The 24,584-nt window shown below is 41.4% G+C and overlaps 3 protein-coding genes across 4 annotated transcripts in view; 2 read left to right on the top strand and 1 right to left on the bottom strand.

Annotated features, from left to right (window-relative positions):
* rnf43 (ring finger protein 43) overlaps nucleotides 1–1,997 on the top strand; it is a 102,153-nt gene extending 100,156 nt beyond the window's left edge. The window contains 1 exon segment of the mRNA XM_080748590.1: nucleotides 132–1,997. Within this exon segment, the coding sequence (XP_080604716.1) occupies nucleotides 132–157 (26 nt within the window). The 3' untranslated portion in view covers nucleotides 158–1,997.
* Nucleotides 1,998–3,767: 1,770 nt separating this feature from the next.
* hpda (4-hydroxyphenylpyruvate dioxygenase a) lies at nucleotides 3,768–9,975 on the bottom strand. The gene is made up of 14 exons (XM_080748592.1): nucleotides 9,849–9,975; nucleotides 9,614–9,640; nucleotides 9,374–9,436; nucleotides 8,145–8,249; nucleotides 7,975–8,017; nucleotides 7,782–7,864; nucleotides 7,108–7,197; nucleotides 6,833–6,939; nucleotides 6,615–6,692; nucleotides 6,151–6,313; nucleotides 5,982–6,053; nucleotides 5,683–5,805; nucleotides 5,455–5,571; nucleotides 3,768–4,696 (listed from the first exon to the last, which is right to left on the bottom strand). The coding sequence occupies exons 1-14, from the start codon at nucleotides 9,849–9,851 to the stop codon at nucleotides 4,583–4,585; spliced, it is 1,188 nt and encodes a 395-aa protein (XP_080604718.1). The 5' UTR covers nucleotides 9,852–9,975; the 3' UTR covers nucleotides 3,768–4,582.
* A 3,817-nt stretch (nucleotides 9,976–13,792) lies between these two features.
* mtmr4 (myotubularin related protein 4) overlaps nucleotides 13,793–24,584 on the top strand; it is a 67,553-nt gene continuing 56,761 nt past the window's right edge. The window contains exon 1 of one of the 2 annotated variants that reach the window (XM_080748587.1): nucleotides 13,793–13,840. The gene's annotated coding sequence lies outside the window, so the exon portion shown is untranslated. Of the gene's footprint in view, nucleotides 13,841–23,470; nucleotides 23,612–24,584 lie in introns of those variants that run through there. The other variant, XM_080748586.1, reaches the window with a different exon arrangement.

Raw genomic sequence — 24,584 nt, 5'->3', positions numbered from 1 at the left:
CTATCGGGGATTGACTTTCATTTAACATAAGTGCTCCCTTGACACACGTCATTTCCATAGAAGCTTTTGTATTGTATTCTGTTTGTATCCCTGAATAGTAAGTGAAATATTGTTTTTATGTGCATCCACAGGATCAGAAGAGGAGTCTGGTGTGTGAGAATTTGTTCTATCCCCCAATGTCACGCTGCTACACAGGAGCCAGAATGGACAAGCCTATCATTGGCCATCTCTGTCATGTCTTCCAAATAATTCCACAATATTACCTTAGTTCAGGTTCAGGTTTCCCCAAAATATCTCCCAGGAATCAAAGTTCTTTTTTTATATATATATATTAGGTAGATATCGATTAATCAGAGATAACATTCATACCAAAATAATAAGTATGATACAATGTATTATTGAAACTCTGGGATAATACTACAGTATGTGCTGTATACATAATGTTATTGTTTTAGGGTTATATTGAATTATTTAGATATTTGGATACTGGGAGGTGCTCAGAAAACAGTTCATACATCACAAAGGGGAAAATGTATGCGAGTGTCTGTGTACGCGTGTGTGTGTCTGTGTGTGTGCGTGCGTGCGCCGTGCGTGCGTGTGTGTCTAGGCACGCACTCACTCGCAATCTCGCATGCTTGTGTGTGCATGTGTGCTTCACCTTGTTTTAAGTCAATTATAGGAAGACTATTCAATACCATGATATTGCATGTACCCATGCTCCTTGGTGACAACTAAAGAATGATCCTTGCTTAAGCCTGATTTATACTTTGTAGTACGATGGTTTTGCGTGCTAAAAATAGACGATCTACAAGCTCACAACATGCAGCGCTATTTTCGGTACGTTGACTCCATTGTATGGCGGAGCATAAATTGGGCATTAGGGTCTTGAGTCCTCGTGAGTGAGTTTCCATTACTACATTGCTCACACATTCATTGATGAAGCAACTTGATTTATCTCACAGGTACTAACTTTGCTTGCTAGTTCTTTTTGTCTCCCTTTGCTGAGTTTTGATCTCAGCTGAGAGAAGATTTTCTCTCACGCCTACCTCAACTCAGATTCCTAAACATACCCCATGACATGTGGGGTCCTTAAAGGTACTGCTGTAGTAAATTGAACCTAACCACGTAGCTCCCCTAGCCTCAGTAAGAAGCATTCTTCTTGGCGCTATGCCTTGTCCAAATTGAAAGAATGGTTGTACCCTCAGCCCCTCAAACAATGAGCATTCTCAGAGGTTGCTGAGCCTAGCATGGGCCTTGTATTCATTATTTCATTAATGGCAGCTTTTTTCATCTGACTTTTTTGTTTGTGTTTTGGTTCAGTTTTTAGTCTGTAAATGTATCTTTTATGAACCAGTTTGACTGAATTATGTCATCATCATTATCATCACATTGCCTTGCTCCTGTCACTTCTCTTGCCAAATGGTTACTTCTTACAGTATAATGTTTCACCCAAGTGGTTTTCTTGAAGGGGGTTGTTGGAGGAGGAGGAAGCCTCCTTATTAGTGAGTGAGTGAGTGAGGAGCATTCATCCTTTTTCTTGCCTCATTGCCCTCCAGTGCCCATTCAACCATATGCCATGTCCTTCAGAAAGAATATACTTTCCCACTTTCTTCCAGCAGCTAAAGCTCTGCAACATTGCAGCCATAGACAAATACATACAGTAGCAACTACAGTATGTATAACATAACTGGAGTAAAGCCATGCTTGATAGACTTCACAGTACCTAAGCATCAACTAAACACCTGTTTAATGAAAGGTTGGTGTGGTCAGTTAAGCACTTTTCCGTGATTTCTGACTTCAGTGGGCAGACCCTGAGAAAGATCTCAGGAACAATCAAACACTGGAAAAGATTTAAAGAAATCATATACGTAACACCCCTATTGGAGGAACTTTACCATGATAAATGTAAAGGTATATTTCCCCAATATTGTGGTTAATGCATTAAAGGAAAAGCCCACCTTACAGAATATGCTTTTTTTTAATGATCATTGACAGTTCAAAAATGGTTAGAAATGTGGGCAACTGTTCTTGTAAAGAGACTTGAGAGAATCAAGGTTTAATTTTGAATGGCCTACTGGGAATTTTCCTAGGGTTCCCAATTAGCTACTGGGATATTGTCCTTAAATGTAACCAAATATGGTTCCATTTGGCTCATGCAGTGACCTGAAAGATGGCCTGCTGTGAAATGAAGCCATTCCAAAATAGTTTCTTTGTGACTACAAGATTCTCATTCAATACAAAATTACAGTTCTCTGCCATACGGAGAAATAGCGTATATGATTTCTGTGTCATGGTGGAATTTCCCTTAAAGGTTCAGTTAAAATGTGAAAGGAGAACATTTTTTTCTCTGCAGTCAGACTGCAGGACAAACAGCAGACAAGGAGCTCTTGTGTATTTATCAGAGCTGGTAGCACTTACAAAAGCTTACAGGAGTTGTTTATCTATTCAAGTAATCCTCTGTGTTACTTATATTCATTAGTTTGATTTTTAACCCATTTAGAACGGGTACACATTTTGTGTATCATTATTTTATGCTTTAACTATTGAATAATAGCAGATATACAAGCTTCAGTGCCGCGCTGCGAGCTTGTACACCTGCTATTTTTGAAAAATCGTGAAAATTAGAATTTTGAACCGATTCTATAAGTGTCTTTTGAATCCTTCTGAGATTTTTTGAAAAACCTGGGTTTCTATGTCAGCAATCTGGCCAGCCATCGTCAAAGAAAAGGTCCTTTTCACTTCAAACTGGAGCTCAGTTAGTCTGTTCTTGAGAGACTACTATGTCAGTGGTTCTCAAACCTTTTCATGTGAAGGACCCCCAAAATGATATGTATTTGGCCACGGACCCCCATCTCAAAATGTTTAGTTCCAGGGACCACCCAGAAGCAAAATTTGAGTTACAAACGTTCGCTTTGAAAATACATATATGCAAGATTTGCACACATTTTCAGGACTTTTTCAAAAATAGCAGATCTACAAGCTCGCAGCGCAAGTGCCGCGCTGTGAGCTTGTATATCTGCTATTTTTCACTGGTTAAAGCATTCAATAATCCTAGGCCTAAATGGGTTCATTTGCCATTGTGCTGTCTATAACACATGCGCCTTATTCATTCAGATCTCACAGCCTGGTGAACTGAAGTACTTTTCATGATCCAAAAATCAGTGACTTAGCAATATACTAAGCTCTTACTTATCTAACCAAAGAAACTCTTGAATACAGTGAAATTACAGAAGTACTTGTCTTGTGCCTTACGGTCCTCTTTCAACCCTTTCCCTGAATCATAAATAAAAGTTTTGGTTCAAGTGGAAATAGTTTTGTAGTGAGAATTGAGAACAATCATCAGCCACTACAGCCCCTTGTGCTAATAATACCTCATTTTGAATGTGTCTCAAAACAGTCTCTCCAGCTAAATCATCAGGTTTTACTTGTATGTTATTCACTATGCCAAGAATGGTCTGCTGGACAGAGCTGAAAATGACTGAATTACCAGCAGCACTTTGGCTTCAAATATTAATATTAAATATTAAGTTAAAAATAAACATTCTCAAAGCATTGAATTCAAACAAGCCCACAACCATCTGCACATGAAAATAGCATTTAAATCATGTCCTGTGTAAGGTCTTTCTCTTTGTATTTTTGTTTTGAAAGAATAATGAGCTGAAACTGCCTTTTTTTTCTAATAGAGTACAATCCCTCCAGAAATGTAAGGGATCTGTCAGTATATTTTGGATACTTTGTGTACAAAAAGAGAAAGACAAAAGCAGAAATGAAATAGTGTTGTATTTTATATATAATAGAACATTTCAATATGGTGACATGTCACTAATATATTTATTTACTAATATATTTATCCATTTTTGTCCAGGTCTGAAACGGTGGTTTCTGTATAGAATGTAACTATATGAAACTAGTGCCATCACAGATGTATCAACCTGGCTTCATTCCAATTATATGCAAATAAATTATTTTGAAATAAATCCTGGCTGCTGTTTTCTTTCTTTGTGTGTGTAATAATCTACAGGTCTCCTACACTGTCACTGAGAGTTGCCTCTTCTGCCTTGCTTGGAGGTTTTTATAAATCATTTAAGCCCTATTTTATCCTTAAAAAGTAGCCGACCTACAAGCTCACTATGCATCACGTTTGTGAGCTTGTAGGTCTTATTTGTAATGAATTAAGTTACACCTACTCATTCTGGATAAACAGTTGATTAATTAAAGATAATAGCTCAGATTTAATAACAGCTCAGATTTATACAGCACTTTTCCAAGTACCCCCCCTCCACCCCCCCAAAAAAGAAGTATAGGCTGTGCCCTATTCTTTATTTCCCATACACATCTCCCGACTCATGAGCAAGTCTTTCATTACAGAATAACCACACTGCTCAACCATGTAGAATATGACAACCACTACTTACAGAATATTTGCTAATGTGCAGTGCTCATTACTTTATCAAAAAGGTATGTATTGTATTTATCAACGAATACTCTGTGTGCTTTACATGATTGCTGCAGTTTTGTTAATGATCTCATTAAATGTAGTGTATAAAGATTATGTATTAGTGTGATTTTGTAGGTTGGAGGATCAATAGAAGGCTTTAGGCTGTCCGTCTGGAGTCAACGCGGTGAGGTTGCCCCTTGCATCCTGGTCCTTTTCAATGGCCTCAAACAGGGACTTGAAGTTTCCTGCCCCAAAGCCCTGGAGACAGAACCAGACAGACACAGATGGCTAATTACTGAGAGATCTACCTTCTTCTATGTCGTTTGTTACACTTCTGGGATCTTCTCACACTCACCACTCAGAATGCTGACTTTGATGTTGGATTGCTAAGCAGTTGATAAATATTCTCAAAGGGTTTTAGGTTCAAACATCCAGTCCACTTTGACAGAAAATTGCCCTCACGTGAAGCTTCCAAATTAATCATGTAAATATTTTCATAGTTAATCAGCCGATCAAGTGTTGGTGGTTGCTCCCAGAGGTTCTTTGGTGTGGTTCACGTTCAGCGTCTCACTTTCAGACACTGTATCCACATCACTAGACTCGGTGAAATGCCAGAGAATGACAAGGGGAGCCTGTTCTGACAGGTAGAGTGGGGGGCTAGGTGTTATAAATTAAGTGCCAAAGGGTGCAACTCAATCCAAAGATCCCCTTTGCTGTAAAGCAGTGGGCCTTTTAATCTGCATCTGTGATAGATTTACTGGGCTTTTCCAAATGGGCTACTGTTGTGTTCACACTGGGTGGGAGCAGTAAGCAGGTGTTAAGGCTGTTCCATGTTAGGTATTTAATGGAGGTGAGGAAAAGAAATGGCGTCTACTGCCTGTAAATCTTGTCGCCTCTTATTGAGGTGTTGAACTGAGTGGAGCATGAAGACATAAAGGTTGAAGTGTATGTTTCCGATGCTTTACCTACCGGTGTCTTCACCCGGGTATTCAAAATATTTTTTTCTTGGTACTTACAAAGTGGTTGTATCGCTGAATGACTTCCAAGAAGAGAGTTGGTCTGTCTTGCACAGGTTTGGTGAAGATTTGGAGAAGATAGCCCTTGTCATCAAAGTCCACTAAAATCTTCAATTCCTTTAGATGGAAGAAAACAAAATAGCAGCATTATTGTTGATATTTGTGGTACCCCAGAAAAAGAAAAACAATTTGAGCGTAAATCAACAGTGAGGAAATAAGTGTTCCTACCTGTAAACGGTCAAGGTCTTCTTTCACCTTGATCTTGGCGGTCTTGAGTTTCTCCCGCAGGCTGTCGTAGTACGTGTCAGGGGCTGCGAGAAACTCCATCCCCCGGGCACGCAGGTTCACTATCTGTTTTAGAGCAAAACAGAAGAAAGCAGGATCTAAAACCTGCCTTTACTTGCCGAGTTCAGGAGGACATCTGAAGATGAGGCCGACAGGAATTCCAATGCTTTTAAGTGGAGTCTGTTGATTACCTTGTATTCCCTAGGCATTTTAAAATGCTAATCAAAATGAATGTAACTCACTGCCTGGATGATGTTTGAAGTGTTGAGAGCGATGTGCTGAACACCCGGCCCACCATTGTAGTCCACATATTCCTGTGTAAAGTTAAGCAAAGAACAACTGAAACACTGAGACATAATTACAAGCAAGGTAAATTATGGTGAGTGTGGCATGGTGTGGTGGAGGTCAGACCTGGATTTGCGACTTCTTTTTACCAGGTGCAGGCTCATTGATGGGCATTTTGATGGTCTCCTCGTAGTTGGTCACCACAATGGACCTTAGAGCACTGTACTGCGTGTGCAACTGCTTGTCGTCTATCGACCAGAACCGGTGGAACATTAAGCACTTCTGATACCTAGGATTGGTGGCCAGAAACAAACACGTTCAAGTGATCATAGACTTAAACAAATAGAATCTGTGTCAGCTTGGATTTCTTTTTTGTCAACTTGGAAATTCAAAGTATTACACCTGTATTGTTGATTTTATATTTCATTACAAAAAGAACAACAAAACAAATGCATTTTAAATGAAGAAAAACACGTGGGCCTAGTGTGAAGATCACCTTATTTGGTTTCACCTTGCAGTGGTGTTTACTTGTCCTTTTGCCCCATGTGTCTGTTGTACCATGTGTACGTGAGCCCCGTGACAGCACTTACCAGTCTGATGTGGGCTCCATTTCATCATCTGGCTGATTTCCCACAATGTGATCAATGAAGCTCAAATGTCCTGTTGGACTACACAGAAAAGGGAGTAAAACATTTTATCAGTAGTTTTCCAAGAACCTTTAAGCGTACGTGCGTGCTGGGAAAAGCTAGCAGCTTGGCCATTATTCTGTATCCAGTATATGATGTGTAAAATACACAAATTCACTCACAGTGTGGGTAGCAGGGGATCCTTGAACAGGGGTTCTCTGTAGCCGGGTAAAAAAAGGCCTTTGTAGGGTCCAAGGTACTCAATTAATGTATGCGTGGTGTCTCCGTACTGAGGACAAAACATGATTGGAGCAATTGTCATTCATTTGAATTCTTGCCTGTGTATTTATACTGCACAGCAAAATCCCAAGTGTTAATTTATGCATTTGTACACCCAGAGTTAAGTATGTAGTTACAGTATGGTCCTTAATATGTGTGCCTTTCACTCTTGACTCACTGTTTGAATCACAGCGTACTTGATTTTCCCATGGCTGTCTTGCTCCACCCAAGGCTCTTTCACGACTACTGCCCCTCGCTCCTTAGCAGTCTGTTGACATTAGTGTAGTTAGAAAACACAATATAAGATACTGGCTCTGGCAGTCCCTGTCCAGGCTCTTGACAGCCATCCAGTGGCTGAAAATAAAATATGACATTATAAGCTTAGCTACAGGTCTCTTTGTCAAAAATGATAATTCGATGGCCAAAACGCAAAACCTCCTATTTGAAAAATTCACTTTGTTGGGAAAATGAAAAAGAAAATGTGTGTTCAACATTAAAACATATCTACTATTTCTAGTCACATGACAAAATGATGGGCAGAACGATCTTGCAGACAGACTGACCAAAAATCATAAAATTTGCAGATAGGAGGTTTTGCGTTTTGGCCATCGATATCTGTGCTGTGAACCTACAGTACAGGGCAAAGTTCAAACCCGCTGTCTAACATAGAACCAGAGCAATGTTCATATGAACCATTTAACACTGACACAGTATGTCCTTAAATGTGGTGTAAGTGTTTTTTCTTTTTTTAAAACCATTGGTGATTAGTTGTTAGATAACAACTTGAGAATACGTACAATATTCATCATACTCATACATCCAGACAGATGTTTCCTCTCTCCACAGTGTTACCTTGAACAAGAAGTCACAGTCTTCCACTTGGAAAGCAATGTCTTTGACCCCATCCCCATGCTTGACCATATGTTCTCCAAATTCTGAGGGAAAACAACATCACGTTGAAACATGTGCTTATAAGAACAGGGCGAGATTTTGTCTTTCATAATATGTCAAATAGTCAAAATGACATTCCAAAAGAAAGACTTGCCTTCATTTCCTGGATTCAGGGCCGATTCAAATGCAAATAGTATCTGTGAAGTGACGTTGATGGGATTGTTTAAATTAGGGATATAAGTTATATTAGACAGTATTTATCTGTGTTTGTCATGTGATTTGATTTAGCATCACACTGAGATATAAAACTATTAGAATGTTTACCTTATCTTGTCTGATGACATGGGACACCAATTCTCGGCTGCCCGTCTCTAAACCCTTGTAGGCAAAGTGCTCAAATCCCATTTTGTCACAGTAGAATCCAGCTGCCTATGACATAATTTGAATGTTTTAATTCTGAAGTGAATTTCCAGTAGATTTGGACAGTTAGATGACAACAAATGAAGGTACATCTCTTTTAACTGTGAAGCCTAGGTTATACTTACTCACTTAAAACCTATTGAAAATAAAAAATAATGTTTGGCATACCGTGTTGTATGTCAAATAGGTAAAATGGCCTAACTACAAGCTCACACAAGAATAATAAGACCATGTAGATCTACAGATTTTGCCGAATGTTCGCCAAATGTCCATTTTCGAATAGGGATGCCAGGGTTCATGTGGTCAAAAGAACGTTAGGTTAGAGATTGCAGTATACAGTATGTTGACCTGCCTGTGTGCCTTGTCAACATCTGAATGAACTAGGTGAACCTTTGAAATAGGAATGTTATGTAAAGACCTGCTCATTGACAGTTAAAATGTCAAAGAAAGTCAGATGAATTAATTGTCAGCATTTGCATTAGCAAAGTACTCATATAGTGATTGTGTATGGCTTGGTAAAATACCTCGATGGCTATATTAGAGTCTTCCTCCTAATGTTTGATATAAACAGCAACAGGCACGTGCACACATAGACATCAAAAGGGGCTTGAGCCCCTGCCCTTTTATCCGTCTGTAAAAAACTGCCCTCTCAGTCCAGACCATGAATGCAGTTTCACAGATGCACTATGGTGAAAGAAATGCAAATGCCCTCTTTCCATGCCATATCTGAAGGCAGCATTCAAGAGAATTGCCTTGTCCAAACTCTACTGAAATTGAATGCAGCATCTTATGTTGAATGAATTGCATTATTTGCGTAGAAATCCATGCTGTTACACCACAACTCCAGTATTCACTTTATTATGCTTAGTTCAGTGTGGTATCAAGCACCGAACATAGCTGACCTACAAGCTTACAACGTGTCGCAGCACGACACGTTGAGAGCTTGGAGGTCTGTTATTTTCGATGTTTTCACCAAAAGGCCCTTTTAGAGATTTCAGCCCCTGCCTCTCTAACATTCTCTGCACAGCAATGAATAATAATACATTTGTTGAATTTGATGTATTTGCTAAATGACCCATGTTAAACAGCTTTTAAGAATATTCATTTTAGCTTGACTGTGTTTGGATACTGACCTGTTTGGCATTGCCCACCCAGAAGGTCAAATGATGAAACCTGAGAAACTTTCCCCTTGGGGGCTAGAGGGAAATTAGAAATAGACGACTGAATTTGTATGTTAATTTTATATGAACTTAGTACATTAATTTCCTCATCGAGAATTTTGCCATCTATCATGAGGTAACATTCTTCACCAGAAAGTGATACTGTGAGAAATTATACTACATTCTGCTGCCAAAAACATTATCTTCACTTACCTTCTCTCCTTTATCTGTGTAGGTAGTCTGAAAAATAAAGATAAATAATACATTTTCACATGGTTATCTCGGACCTAGAGTCTACATTTCTAAAATCTTGAATTATTGAGTGTCGCCTTCATGTGCCTGCAAATAATAATGATGATTTCCTCACTCACACCATCATGACAACATTTTATGTCCTACAACTGAGGGTGCTTTCTTAGCATTATTGGCTGGCATAATGGTTCCTTACCATGCTATATTTGTGGATGTCCAGCCGTTCACCAGAAGACCAAAATCACTGTCTAGCGGAATGATCTACAGATAAGTACTGGCATGAGGACCAATTATGATTGGTTTTCAGGGTCAACACCCCCCGTCCGCCTACTACCGTCCTGCATCAGAATTCAAGGCGCATTGTCAATTGCATGTGTTTGCCTGGATTTGTCATCTCTGTCAAGTATTGATCCACCTATGTTCAGTCGACAGTCCTTTGAAGCTTAGCAGCCCTAGAACCAAAATGAATGGCATACAGTAAACATTAACCTTTAGCTGTCCAAAATGAGGAAAAGTTTAGCTTACTGATTAAGCAGGTTACTGGTGCTATTCCTCTCCTGCACACAGTAGGAAACACAATGGGCTACACAGTAAATAGGTTAATATCTCTGTAAGACTGACAGGCCGGGAGGCGGATATTATGTTTTCACTCCTGTCCGTGTGTCTCTCTGTCTGTGTACACAGCTAATCTACGGCATAGCTGGACTGATCAGTGTCAGACTTTGGGAATAGTTGCTGCAAGGGGATATTTCCCCTTGCAGCAGCTTCCTTGTGTCCTGCCGGCCACACCTCACGACTGACACACAGCCCTGCTGGGCCACCCAGCCTGGTGGATCTATGCTCTCAGGAGTGTCCTGTTCTAAGAAACACTGCGCTCTAAGTGGCCAGCAGCATACAGTACAAAAACAAATACTAAAAAAATAAAGAATGATTGGATAACTAGAAAGATGCAATTGGAAATTGCAAGTGTGGTTGCACACTTGCTTTCTTCTACAGCAAGCTAACTGTCATGTGAAGCTCGACCAATACTCGAGCTAACACCTCTCCCATTGATTCCCTATTGATTCACCTCTCCCATTGATTCCCTATTGATTCACCCCTCCCAATGATTCCCTACTGATTCACAAAAAGGTTTATCTAGAAGAAGAAGAATCCTGGGGAATAAAGTTTCCCCAGGACTACAGTGTGTTGCCCTGTCGGGCAACCACACTGATGAACAAAAATTTAAAAAATCAAACCTCGGTTCGAAGTGAAGCGGTGAGCTTTTATTCTATGTGTTCTAGAGTTATGAACTCTGTGATCTATACATTCTTTATATTCTGAATGAATGAAAGATTTTATCTGGAGGGCCGAATTGTCATGTGAAGCTTGACCAATCCTCAAAGTATCCAATCATCAGACCGGGACGGACACTACACACATATTCTGGACATACGGGACAGATAAAACCTGTTCATTCTGGACTGAAATGACCATATATGGACATGAGGTGACAGACATTTTGTTTTTGATAAAACCTGTTCATTCTGGACTGAAATGACCATATATGGACATGGGACACACATTTTGTTTTTGATAAAAACCTGTTCATTCTGGACTGAAATGACCATATATGGACATGGGACACACAAAGCCACTTCTTGGAAGCGGCTTTCACCGCTTCAAAAACTAAATGCAGATGGCATTGCAACCCAGCCCAGTCCTCACATGCCTGCATAGGTTTGCTTGCCACCTCTAGATGGAGGCAGAGTATTGCCTATTTGCCTTCCATCTCTGTCAGTTGAAACTTTCATAGTTACACTTGGCCATTACATGCTTGTAAACCATTACATGAAAATGATTTTACAGTTTTTGATTGAAATTATCCTTATGAATGGCTTAATTACACATAAATCATCAAGTCAATGATACTAGGACCTTGCCCGGGGGTGTGCACACTCACAGTATATGAGGGATTGAATCTAGGAGTCTCAGAGTATAATATTGGAGAACCCAGATGTATCAGTGATGTCAGTCATCTCCAAATTTGGTAATTGTTCCTTCCCGCATACGGATGTTACCATGGCAGCGATGCATGCGCAGCACAGGCGGCGGTAGAGTGATGTCAGAAATGTGGGTTTCACCCAAATTTCTGTTCCGTGTCCTATGCCCATATATGGAGTTCCGTGTCCAGGCCAGTATGTGACGTCAGTATGATGTCAGAGTACTGTAGACGGACAGAGGACAGACAGACAGACAGACAGACAGACAGACAGACAGACAGACAGACAGACAGACAGACAGACATTCCGTAAATTAATAGTTAGATATTATATATAGCAGGTCTTTTGAGTGTTAGATTAAGATGTATGGCAAAACATATTAAAAAACAACCTGTCTATTGGATGCATAGAGTTATATGTAAAAAATTACCTGAGACGAATAACAGTCTAAGTCCATATATATATTTTTTTGAATATAGATATTCTTTGATTTACCATACTGTAAACCACAAACTAGTCATTTTTAATCTGTTAAATTGTTAATGCACTCCCCACTCATTTTGTTCAATTGTCTGTTTTAATATTATCTGCTCCCTTTGTCTGCTGAATATTGCTTGTATGGACTGTTGTTCCACAAACTGTTGGAGATATACCTGTACTGTTTTTCCACTTTCCACTAGTATTATGTCTTATAATTCCTAATTTATGAGTTAAGTAAAAAAATCTAATTCAACAAAATGAGGGGGGAGTGCATAGTTTAACAGCTTAAAAACTTCGAGTTTGTGGTTTACAGTCGGGTAAATCAAAAAATATCTATATTTGACATTTTTAAATATGGACTGTTTTTCGGTAGACCTACTCATTATTGGATAGTAACATAGTAAAGATAAAACACCTGCCATTTTGTTTGAGGTTTGTATCCAGCCTTGGTAGAGGCAAGGCAAGTCAAGTGTAGGCTACACAGTACACATAAATACGTATTGTAAAAATTCAAATCAAATCCATCTCAGTGTGTGATGCTTAGGCTAATGATTAACCAAAGATTGGAGAGGCGCTCACTTACTACATTCATTTCATTGTATTGGGTTGAGATGAAAGGTTGCAGGCTGTTGACTATTGGAGAGCATTTGAGGTCAGGCGATTACAGGCCAGTGGCAGGTGAACAAGGACAAACATGTGTACATACATATCAGGTACATACTGTAGGCCTACTGTTATTGGGGAGTTGGGGACAACAACAGAGCATGTCAGACAGTAGTGTGCAGTGCTGTGCTGCACATGCACTGTGCACCCAAATTAAACCAATTAAATACCCATAAGTAGTCTAAGCATTTGGTTCTAACTATCATTTAGCTGGGGACCCCCTCCCTCAAGGACCCCCTTAATTTAACTCTGGGGGTACCATTAGTAGCCTAATTCATGTCAAACTGGGGAGAATCACACCGCGGTAAAGTGACCGCGGTGAGAATCACTGCTAGTGCTAGATCAGTACAAATCTTCTCTAATGGGGGGTCCCTTGCATATCTTTTCAAATGGGAGGTCCGGGTAATAAGTGTCAATTTGGGGGTCAAGTCCTTGACATGAAAAAGTTTGAGAACCACTGGTGTAGGCCTACATTATAATGTTATTGGGGACAACAACTTGCCCAATAACATTATAATGTAGGCCTACACCAACTCATTAAAGTGCATGTCATGTCACAGTCAGTAGTGTGCAGTGCACACACAAACTGCACGTAAATGAACTATTTATGTATAGGGTTACGCTTACCGTTATATTTTGGTTGTGCAAAACCCGACTTGTTTGGTATATTATTATTTATATTATCATTATGTTTTAATGATTTTATTATTACCATCATCATTATTATTATTATATTCATTCATTGTACCCGGTGGCGCGTGTGGTACGTGTGGACAGAGTGCGCGCGCGCGGTCGGTAAGTTGCCGCGCTGTGATTTTCTATTGGTGTCCTTTAGCTGCCTTGTCGCCTTCGATTGGCCACGGTGTGGGCGTGTGCGTATGATGCCGATCGTGCACCGGTACCTGTCGTGAATTTCCATTGGCTGCTGGAAACGACGCAGCGCCATTGGTGCGGCGTGCCGAATCCGCTTCCTGGCGATTGGCTGACGCATATGTCATCGCACGGGAATGCGGAAGTCCGTGCAGTCTACTGAGTCACCGTTGTATCAGCTGATTGTTTCTGAGTGAGTAACTCGATTTAATTCTTCAAAATGAAGCGACTTGTTAACATAGCGTTTATTTGTGAAACGTCCGCGTGCCTTCTGTCGCTTTCTGAGTGCGTGACCTTAACTAGTTTTTTCCTTGCGTACACGTAAGCAGATTTTAGAAACCAACTTCCAGTAGTGTATTGTAGCTATCTGGCTAGCATGCTAACTCTCTCACACACACACACACACACACACACACACACACACACCTCTCTCTCTCTCTCTCTCTCTCTCTCTCTCTCTCTCTCTCTCTCTCTCTCTCTCTCTCTCTCCCTTCCTCTCTCATTCAGTCAGTCACGACTCAAACTCACTCACTCACTCACTCACTCACTCACTCTTTTTTCTTTCTCTCACTCACTCAATCAGAATCACACTCACTCTTTTTCTCTCACTCATTCAGTCAGTCACGACTCTCTCTCTCTCTCTCTCTCTCTCTCTCTCTCTCTCACACACACACACACACACACACACACACACACACACACACACACACACTCTGAAAACTATCTCTCTCTCTCTTAGGGACAAACTAAATAAACTTTCACTTTCACCTGCTGTGCCAATAATTCTAATTGCACCAGTCCACAGTACAGTTGTGTTGTCTTACTGCCACTCCCTGTTACCTTTAGATCAGATGGCCAGTCAGCTGAGAGTTAACAATTTCATATCGCTTACAGGAAAATTGGGGTCAGGAAATAAACAACTTAAATATATAGGCCTAATAGATATTATCCTGGTCTTCTCGAGGAACTGGAAGCTTGTGATGAACAGGGATGATTGCAGACAGGTCTCAAAGAAGGAGCCTGAAACAAGTACAGCTGAAACATTTTCACCTTGTTTGAGCATTCGGTCATAATGGGAACGTAGTTAACAATTTGAGTTTTTTCATTGTGTAATATAAAAAAGTCCAATCTTCAGTCTTTACTTCCTGTCAAACAACAAACACAATGTCACGCAGCAGCATGCTTGTATTTGTCTTCCACACAGAGCTTTCATTGATTATTGGGGATTCACGATATTGGGATAATCCATTAATTGCATGGTTAAATCGATCAGTATTCAGTACCGATATTGCAAGGTTTCCAGTAATGTTACTGTACACTGACCTTGTACACTAACCATAATGGAATGCAGACTAAAAACAAAACAAAACAGTGCACATACCTGATTTGCACCCCACCAAGTACCTTGCCTACTGCACCATTCAAAGGTCTGAAAAGACGTGACAACTGACAAATTCCCATTCAGTGCGTTGATAGCATTCGAAGCCACCGATTTATTAGGCCTATTGATGCACTTAGGGTTTCTGTTTCCCTAACCCGGTCAGAGTTATTATAGTTTGGAAAATGTCATTAGGGGTGCGTTCGGAAATGTGCACTCAACGCACAGGTGTGCCATCTTGTCATTCGTTTATTCGTTGCACTTGGTGTGGTTTTGTTCGAAAATCCAGTGTGCTGCCCACCTAACCTAACACAGCTAAACAATCCACCCATGTTAACAAAACAAGGTGGGGATATATACTGCAGTTAGTTAGCTGCATTAGTGTCGTTTCATACCGTTATAAGGAGCCTAACTAGGTTTGGGGGGAGTTCATCCATACTTTCTTAACGGCTAGTGCCAAAGTTGCTTGTAAATATTGGAGGTCCGTGGCATGACAACGTTTGTGGCCGATGAATGAGCATTGCAGGGGGATACAAATTTGACTTTCCCTCGCGCTGCACGCTGAATGACTGGAGGTCCAGTGAGTGAGTAGCAGCTCCAGCGGGGCCGGGGTCTCTTCTCTCTCTCACACTCACAAACGCTCGATCGAGCTCTGTAAAAACATTTAATCTACAAGCTCACATTATAGACTTGCCGCCTCCCTTGCTGCATGCATGTCATCACACAGTCACAACTCGTCGTGGAAAACCTATCAACACGGAACAATAGCAAATAGCAATTAGCAAAGTTGTGTTTAAGCTCTTCTTTTGTCTTTAAAACGGTCGGCGACGCGTTAGCGATACACAGCTGTGTGTGTGTGTGTGTGTGTGTGTGTGTGTGTGTGTGTGTGTGTGTGTGTGTGTGTGTGTGTGTGTGTGTGTGTGTGTGTGTGTGTGTGTGTGTGTGTGTGTGTGTGTGTGTGTGTGTGTGTGTGTGTGTGTCGCGCGCGCGCGCCTCCCAGTCCGAGCGAGAGACAGCTGACTTGTGTCCGCTCTGCGAAGCCCAATACATGGCCACACAAGCATTTGAAAGTCGGCGTGTCTCCCTCCCAAACGACCGGTGTTTCCTTGGATTCACAGCCGAGAATATGAACGTGAAGCCGGGCTGAATGAATGAGAAGACACCGCTGAGTACCGAAATTAAGTCGGGAGGTCACAACATTTCGTCAGCACCGTAGAGCCGAATTTAGTCGGTTGACGCCCCCCCCCGAACCGGGGGATGCGAACCATATTTGGGTTTGCCTAGTGCCGAACCGAACTTAGTTAGGCTCCTTATAACGTTATGGATCGACCCTTAGTATGGTCTCACCAAGCCAGGCTACTGCTTGCGTGATTCCTCAACCCACCAGGGTTCAGTTAGGTTATTGTAAAGGAGCACTTGTTTTTGGTGGAGATGACGGAGACGCGCCGTCTCAGGCGACCATGAGCCAAGTGAGACACCGCCGAGCGAGCGGTAGCAGTACCGTATTGGACAGATTAGTAAATCTTCGTCCCCCCGACTTTCGGCACCTACGTGTGGTCTAAGTGGATACAACAGAGCGCTCCCTACCTCCGGTTCAGCCAATCAGAAGCTTACGCGGGCGGTCTTAACTGAAGCCCGGTGGGTATTAGATACACGCCTACTGCGCACCGGCTGTGCTGAGTGCGCGCACCGACCGACTCCACTCAGAAGTTTGGGTTTTGCAATGTGGTGCATCAGTGTGGTGTTTCATCAACGTGTAAACTAACAGCAGGTAGGCCAATGTTGTGAATTAAATTAATAGCAACATTATGTTAGCAACTCCTGCTATTCAGGAAGTTTTCCTTCAGACTTCAGACTAAAAAAGCGCATAGCTGCCCCTTAACTGGTTGTTCGTAATTAAGCTACAATGAGTGCATTCTACAACGTCACCGCCCACTGCACTCACTAAACCGAGCACACACCCGGTGCGCATTTCTGAACGCAACTTAGATTTCTTTTAGTATAGTTTTTCAGTTTGATACAGTTTACAGTTGACAGTTTAGGCATTTAGCAGACGCTTTTAATCCAAAGCGACTTACAATAAGCAGATACAAAACATCACAAGATAATATGTCAGTACATCAACAGCAATATAACAAGTGCAAATGGATATCTATCTAGAAAAAAACACAATAAAATCAAAGTTCTAAAAAAAAAACTAAAAACAAATGCTAACTATCTTCATGTATGGTCATTGATTTTCTGTAGTGCTAAGGGTTTAGGTGGAGTCTGAAGAGGTGAGTCTTCAGTCCACGGCGAAAGCTAGCGAGTGAGTCCGTTGTTCTAAGTGCGACAGGGAGTTTATTCCACAACTTGGGGGCCAGGAGGGCAAACTGTCTCGGACGAGTGGATTTTTGCCCTGGAGTTTTTAGCGAGGGTTCTGTCAGCATCCCTGTGTTGGCTGATCTAAGTGAACGGGTGGGGGTGTAGGCGTTGATCAGGTCTTGGAGGTATGGAGGAGCCATACCTTTGGCTGCTTTGAAGGTCAGCATCAGTGTTTTGTATTCAGTGTGGGCCGCAACCGGGAGCCAGTGGAGGCTGCGGAGAAGGGGAGAGAAGGGGAGAGATGTTTGCTTTCATTTTAGTTTCATTTTAGTTTTAGTTGGATTTACTTTTGCATTTTTTAGTCTTAGTTTTTCAGGTAGGTGAATTTAATATAGAAGCTGAACAAGGTAGGATGAAAGAATACATGCCATGATTTATCATTATAAGGTACAATATTGAGCAACATTCATAATTACCAGGTGGAGCTCAATCAAGACTTTAGACTTTAGTCTTCATCAACAACACATTTCCTTTTTTTCCTTTCTCTCTTTTACAGGGTCATACATAAAGTAGCTCCATAGGGCTGTGTCACAAAAGCATCTGTAAACATAACCTGATTTTCCCAAGTCATTCTTGCCCAAAATGTCACAGTGATGGTATCATTCTGACCTTTTATTTAAAAACTTAAGGGTGTGTTTATACTCTTAATAGGTTTGAGGGTGGTCTTAACATTTCTATGTCTAGCTAGTTTAACAATAAGTAGTCTAATATGAGAGAGAATCTTGGCATTCGCTGCCTTTAAACAGTTTAAGTAAGAACCAAGCAGGATTGTTCATTTTAATTTGAATAACACACGTTCCAGGCTACAGTGCACATTTTTTCTACAGCTCATCTCTTAAAGGGGTCCTGCCACGCCCCGAAATTATAATAGTATGATACAGTAGGATACAGTAGGTCACGTGGTCTTTTTTAAAACGGTCTGAAATCTCTGAATCAAATGATCCCATCCCCCGTAGCGCAGCCCCCTCCACTCGGAGGAGTAGAGAGACAGACAGGAGACAGCCTGGCCAGCAGATATGGGATTTATGGCTATTTGAAGTGAGCTGGATCTCTGAAATTGAGTACTTTTCCCACCACTGTTCATTAGAAAGGAACGGCTCCCTACTGTGAACCGAATCATATCGTTCATTTCAAAGAGCCGTTCAAAAGACTTGATTCGTTCGCGAACGTCATATCTATACTGGCCAGCCGCACGCAGTTCGAGGATGAGTTCGAGCGCAGCTGCCCAACTCAGTGAAAACATCGTGTTTTCCATTTCAATGAATAAACATAAACAAGCATATTCCCATGAACAATGGGGAAGTAACAACCAGTAACCACCGGAAATATATTTTTTATAGCCACAGATTCATATATAAATGTGTGTCTTTAGCTGGTTAGCTTTAGTGCTAGCCCAGCTAGCTAGCCCTGTGGGAGCAGAGAAGTTGTGAGGGCTGTGACTGTGAGAGCGAGCCTGCGGGCGATGGGAAGAAAATGTACATTGTGCAGACATACAGTAAGTAACAGTCAATTAACCAGTAAGACTCCCTAATCGGGAGATAAGCGACCGTTGGTCGCTTATCTCCACAAATAGGCCAAAAGTTTGTTTTACCAATTATCAAGACATACGGGCAGTTGACAGTTTGCCATGGTTACTCATTGAAGTTGAATCTCCATATATGGAGATAACCTACGCATCACACTAAGTCTGACCTCACCAGCCCATATTTGGGCATGAGCAACTTATGTCTCCATATATGGAGATATGATGACATCACACAGTCCTCAGCCGATGATGTGGCGTGATGTCATACAATACACAAACGAGCCCTACAGTATAAAGGGGCAATTCTTGCCAGGAAAGAAGCATTTCTTCGACTCAGACCTTATCGCCAGGGTTGGCTTATAGCAGCTGTCGGTAGGACCATATATGGATTCTGTTAGTGTGGATCTCCTAACAGGGCATCATCTGGGATACAATCCCTTTTATGCCCATATATGGAGATCCCTAACAGAATCCCTTTCATGCCCATATATGGAGATCCCTAACAGAATCCCTTTTATGCCCATATATGGAGATCCCTAACAGCATCCCTTTTATGCCCATATATGGAGATCACTAACAGCTAACAGAATCCCTTTTATGCCCATATATGGAGATCCCTAACAGAATCCCTTTTATGCCCATATATGGAGATCCCTAACAGAATCCCTTTTATGCCCATATATGGAGATCCCTAACAGAATCCCTTTTATGCCCATATATGGAGATCCCTAACAGAATCCCTTTTATGCCCATATATGGAGATCCCTAACAGAATCCCTTGTATGCCCATATATGGAGATCCCTAACAGAATCCCTTTTATGCCCATATATGGAGATCCCTAACAGAATCCCTTTTATGCCCATATATTATGGAGAAATCCCTGCTCTGAGTATCTGACATCAGTGTGATGTCACCTGTTTATGCCCATATATGGAGATCCCTGCGCTGCGTATCTGGTTGCTATGGTAAACAGTTGGTTGCTAGGGTAAAAAAAACATGGTTGCTATGGTAAACAGTTGGTTGCTAGGGTAAACAGTTGGTTGCTAGGGTAAAACCATGGTTGCTAAGGTGGTTGCTAACGTACACTAACAGACCAGCAACAACAGACTGTTGCCACAGCAACGTACACAAAGGTTTGTGTACACATGTGGTGTGATGTCATACTGATGCAGAGATATGAGCAGGGCAAAGGTGTGACGCGTGACGTGTGACGGACGGACGGACGGACGGACGGACGGCCGGTGGAGGTTTTCATAGTAAACTGCTCCCTGACGGTCGCAATTAATTTGATTGGCTTATCGTGCATTCCCACAATGACATCAAACAAATATTAACTTGTTTTTAATATAATTTCTTAAGGTGACAGTAACCCTTAAGGTGGCATAACCCCTTTAACAAAACTAAAACAAAACCAAACAAATCAGTCAGCTGAGCTCCATACAGTATATGGGCACAAAAAGGGAACTGGTCAGTTCAGACTGCTGAAATTCCTTGCAACTCAGGGCTTGACATAGGAGTCAGACATTGAAATGGAATGAATAACAAAAGGACTGTTAACGACCCCCCTTGCTCCCTCCACTCCATAGTATCGGTAGTCCATAGTCTGCATAAAGCACAAAGTTGCTAGGAGCGTCACAGAAACCAAGAGCCACTTGTCCCGGATGGGCTTAAATCAGCATTGAAACACGCAAATGTATTATTCTAAAGAAAGTCTCAACTTTTATATATAAAACGAATGGTCCTCCTATATCTGAATTAGATTCCCCCCCCCCATGTTCTCCCCCCACATGTTCTCTCTCTCATGTAACAATGACCGTCAGGGTTTTCATACTCCATACCTTTTGCCTGACATTTTATTCCTGAAGTTGTAAGTGGGGCCCATTTAAAAAAAAAATCACACCTGTGTGAACTGAGCGGTGGTCATGGAGGCTGCGCAACAGCACTACTGTGTGTGTGTGTGTGTGTGTGTGTGTGTGTGTGTGTGTGTGTGTGTGTGTGTGTGTGTGTGTGTGTGTGTGTGTGTGTGTGTGTGTGTGTGTGTGTGTGTGCGTGTGCGTGTGCGTGCGTGTGTGTATTGCAGTTGATGCTCAGGTTAAGCCCTTTGCACACAGGACAGTTGCGTTTTTTTCGTTTGCGGCATGAATAAAACGCATTGGATTTGGTGTGCAAGGCTGTGCGGAATCGGCGCTGCGGATCCAAAAAGGAGTCATAAAAGGAGTGATGAGTTTTTTACCGCATGCGACAAGACGCACGAATCGAACTGGGTTCGATCGAGAAAAAAACGCACGGCGGCAGCCACTCGTCGCACGGCTAATTCGGAGCCGGTGTGCATGAGGTCATAGAGAATCATTGTTTTCTTTTCAAAAAATTATATTGTCCGTTTTATCCGTGCGGTTAAACGCGCCTGTGTGCAAAGGGCTTAAGACTCACTCAACAGCACCCTCTTTGGTCACTCAGTGGTACTCAGGCTACAGAGCCTCACACATACACACATACATACATACATACATACATACATACACGGATACACAGGCTACAGACACACATACACACACGGCCATGCTATGGAGCGGTCTACCACCGCTCAAAAAGAAACACCATAGCCATATAGAACACCTTCAAAAGTGTGTTCGCTTCTGCCACAAATGCAGAAGTTTAGCCATCTGTCACAAACTCCCCCTGCAGCTTCTTCATGTGCTGATGGCTGCACCCATGACTGACACAGTCCTCCTAATGGCTGCACCCACCACGACTGACACAGTCCTGTAGGCTATCTGGCCTGATGGAGATCTGCACTCCCACGAAATGAAATGCTTTACTTAAACTTGTGTTCAGTAGGCTACGTCATGTTTTTGTTCCATGGTGGATCTCCTTTTAGTAGACCTTGTACCAGTGAACTGTACCGTCATGAAACTGTACCTTTTCCTATGCAAACTTCTAATAAAGTCTTCAATCAATCAATCAATCAATCAGTCTATGTCATAAGATGCATAGAGGTTTATTGCACAGGCATTGACACTAAGGCTTGCACACCTGCTCCCGGCAGGTAAATAAAACTTTTGGGCAGGTGGAGTTAGCTTTCAGGTAGGGCTGTCACGATATGACATTTTACATGACGATTAATTGTCACTCAAATAATTGGCGATTAACGATTTAATTGTGTTTTTGTCGTTGATAATTACATTTCTGTTTTGGCTTTTAGGCTTTGAAGTTGTACATGGTAGATATGACACATAACCTAAATATACAAAGAAATTACTGACATATTTGACAACTTACTACTTAAAAAATAACTTTGATAGTGGAAATAGCCGATCTACAAGCTCACAATGCGTCGCGATGCGACGCGGACGCGTTGTGAGCTTGTAGATCTGCTATTTCCACTATTTTTGTCTTTCTTAAAAATATATGAACATTTTTCAACATGGAAACGATTATGACGATTATGAAAAATAATCACGATTATGTCAAATAATCACGATTAGACGATTATGTAATAATTGTGACAGCTTCAGGTTGCCCGACCGGGCAAGTGCTTGTTTGAGCGGGGACGCAACCATCTATAAACACAACACCAGATATCTGTCTAAACACCTGAACGCGGCCAGAGTGCTCTGTCTTCTGGTCTGTGGAATGTCAAATAAGAGCACTGTTTATCTATAATGTGCTGTTTTCACTGTAGCTACACTTCAAAATATAAAATAGGTGTGAGAACCCATAGTCATATTCAATCATAGCTATGTATATTTGGATACATATTTAGGCGTGATATTTTTTATCGCTCAGCCCCATAAAGTAAAGCTAAATAAGCGTTAAATTGAACGGTAATTCAAATTTTACCCATCATTTTATAATGGACTATTCAATTTACTTTTCGAGCAAGTGGGTATGACCTTTGGGCAAGTAGAACCTGACCTGTACTTGCCCGACGGGCAAGTGCCTCTGAGACCTTAGTGTCAACCCCTGTTGCATGTCAATTCATCCAAGCAGTCACTCAGATCTTGCCTTCAGTGACAATAATTTGATCAACACTGTTGTTCTTGATTACATATTCTATACTGCCCTACAAAGCCAGAGTGCAGATACTACGTTTTTGTACACACCGATTTATTTGTGAATCCCAAAGGTCAAATTAGCCTTCATGATTGGGGGCAATTACCTCAAGAACAGATAATCAGTGTAATATCACTTATATGACTATATCTCGTTTGGCTGACCAGTTGAAACACTTTTAAACCAATTCTTCAGTCAAATATTTTTTCGTAGTTACTGCACTCTGGCTTAGTAGTATGTAAATGTAACTGGTATTCAATGAAATATACCGTTGCTGTTAAATGAGATGCGTTTGGTTTTGATCTTCCAAATGGAAGGTGGTAGATTGGTATTGGTACTAGGTAGTAGGTTGACTCTAGGTGTGCCCTGCCTGTAGTAGTATGGTTCTTTTCACTTTGAAAAGGCTGGCAAACAGACAGAGAAGTGGGAGGGAGAACCAGTGAGCAATGAAAGAGAGAGAGGGAGGGAGAGCGAGAGAGAGGCACGTCATGCCCTGGTTTACCACCAGTGAGTGTGTGAGAGACGCTGAGCACTGGCACTTTGCAAAGTCATTTATTTTATTAAACTTTAAAAGCGAGGGAAGAGTATAATCAGAACTCCTTGCAAAGAAAGACAGTCTTGCAGCTCAACAGTTTCTATTCAGGTAAGAAATGTAACGATCGGGGAAGATATTTTTAGAGTATTCTTTTTTCCTCTCTGCCTTTGTGGAGCTGTGTGCAAAAGGGGGTGTGTCGGGTGTGGGCGGGGGGGGGGGGAGACACACACACACACACACACACACACACACACACACACACACACACACACACACACACACACACACACACACACACAAAGTATGGGGAAGTGAGAACACTGCTTGGAGAGAAATATGTTTGGCTACTTCCTACAGTACTTGTAGCTTTCAGTGTAACTAGGGAAATGACAATGTGTCTGTGTTGTGTCTTGCTGTATGGTGTGCTACACTCATATTTCGAGCCCTACACTTGCAGTATTTGAGTCTTCTGGTTTGACTTGTGTGTGCATGAGGAGACGATACATACTGCTGAAACTGAGGTGTTACCTCAGTCGTACAGTTGATTTATTCTAGACCAAATATTTGGTTTTAGACTGCACAATGCAATAATGGATACAAGTCTTGATGAGAAGTCGTGAATTTAAATTTGCTACAGTGTCAAGTACAACATTTTACATTTGTGGTAACCACTTAGTACCAGATATGCCTAATTTAAATAAATAGACAGACAGATAGATTAGATTTAGATTAAGTAATGAATTAACTGTTTGCTTAGTCAAGTACAATTAATTGTATTCAGCTATATAACGTTACTTCAACTTAATTGTCCCAACACAGGTTTACAGGTGTGAAGTGGATGAAATGGGTGAAATAAAAATATCCTACAATGCTCCCGTAATATTGATCCTATATAGCTAGATTATAAACATTTCATAAACGGTAAACTCTGTGTTTCACAAAGGAATACAAAATATACTGGTATGTAGTGGTTAATTCAAGCATACAGCGCACCCCCCCCCCCCAAACACAAACACACGCGCACACATTTAGCAATTATAAAACATTTATGACCTCCTAGGCCTTACCCCACCCCAACAAC

Source organism: Nannobrachium achirus, assembly GCF_963921795.1.
Source record: "Nannobrachium achirus genome assembly, chromosome: 19".
NCBI lineage: Eukaryota > Metazoa > Chordata > Actinopteri > Myctophiformes > Myctophidae > Nannobrachium > Nannobrachium achirus.
The sequence above is the reverse complement of the archived record's forward strand: the minus strand, read 5'-3'. Positions and strand labels throughout refer to the sequence as shown.

What these genes read in the sequence shown, in the direction of transcription:
- hpda (XM_080748592.1), bottom strand. An exon ending in CCTGAATCCAGGAAATGAAG is followed by an intron (nt 7,865 to 7,974) that starts GCAAGTCTTTCT and finishes GTTTTCCCTCAG; the next exon opens with AATTTGGAGAACATATGGTC. An exon ending in TTCAGCGATACAACCACTTT is followed by an intron (nt 4,697 to 5,454) that starts GTAAGTACCAAG and finishes TTCTGTCTCCAG; the next exon opens with GGCTTTGGGGCAGGAAACTT.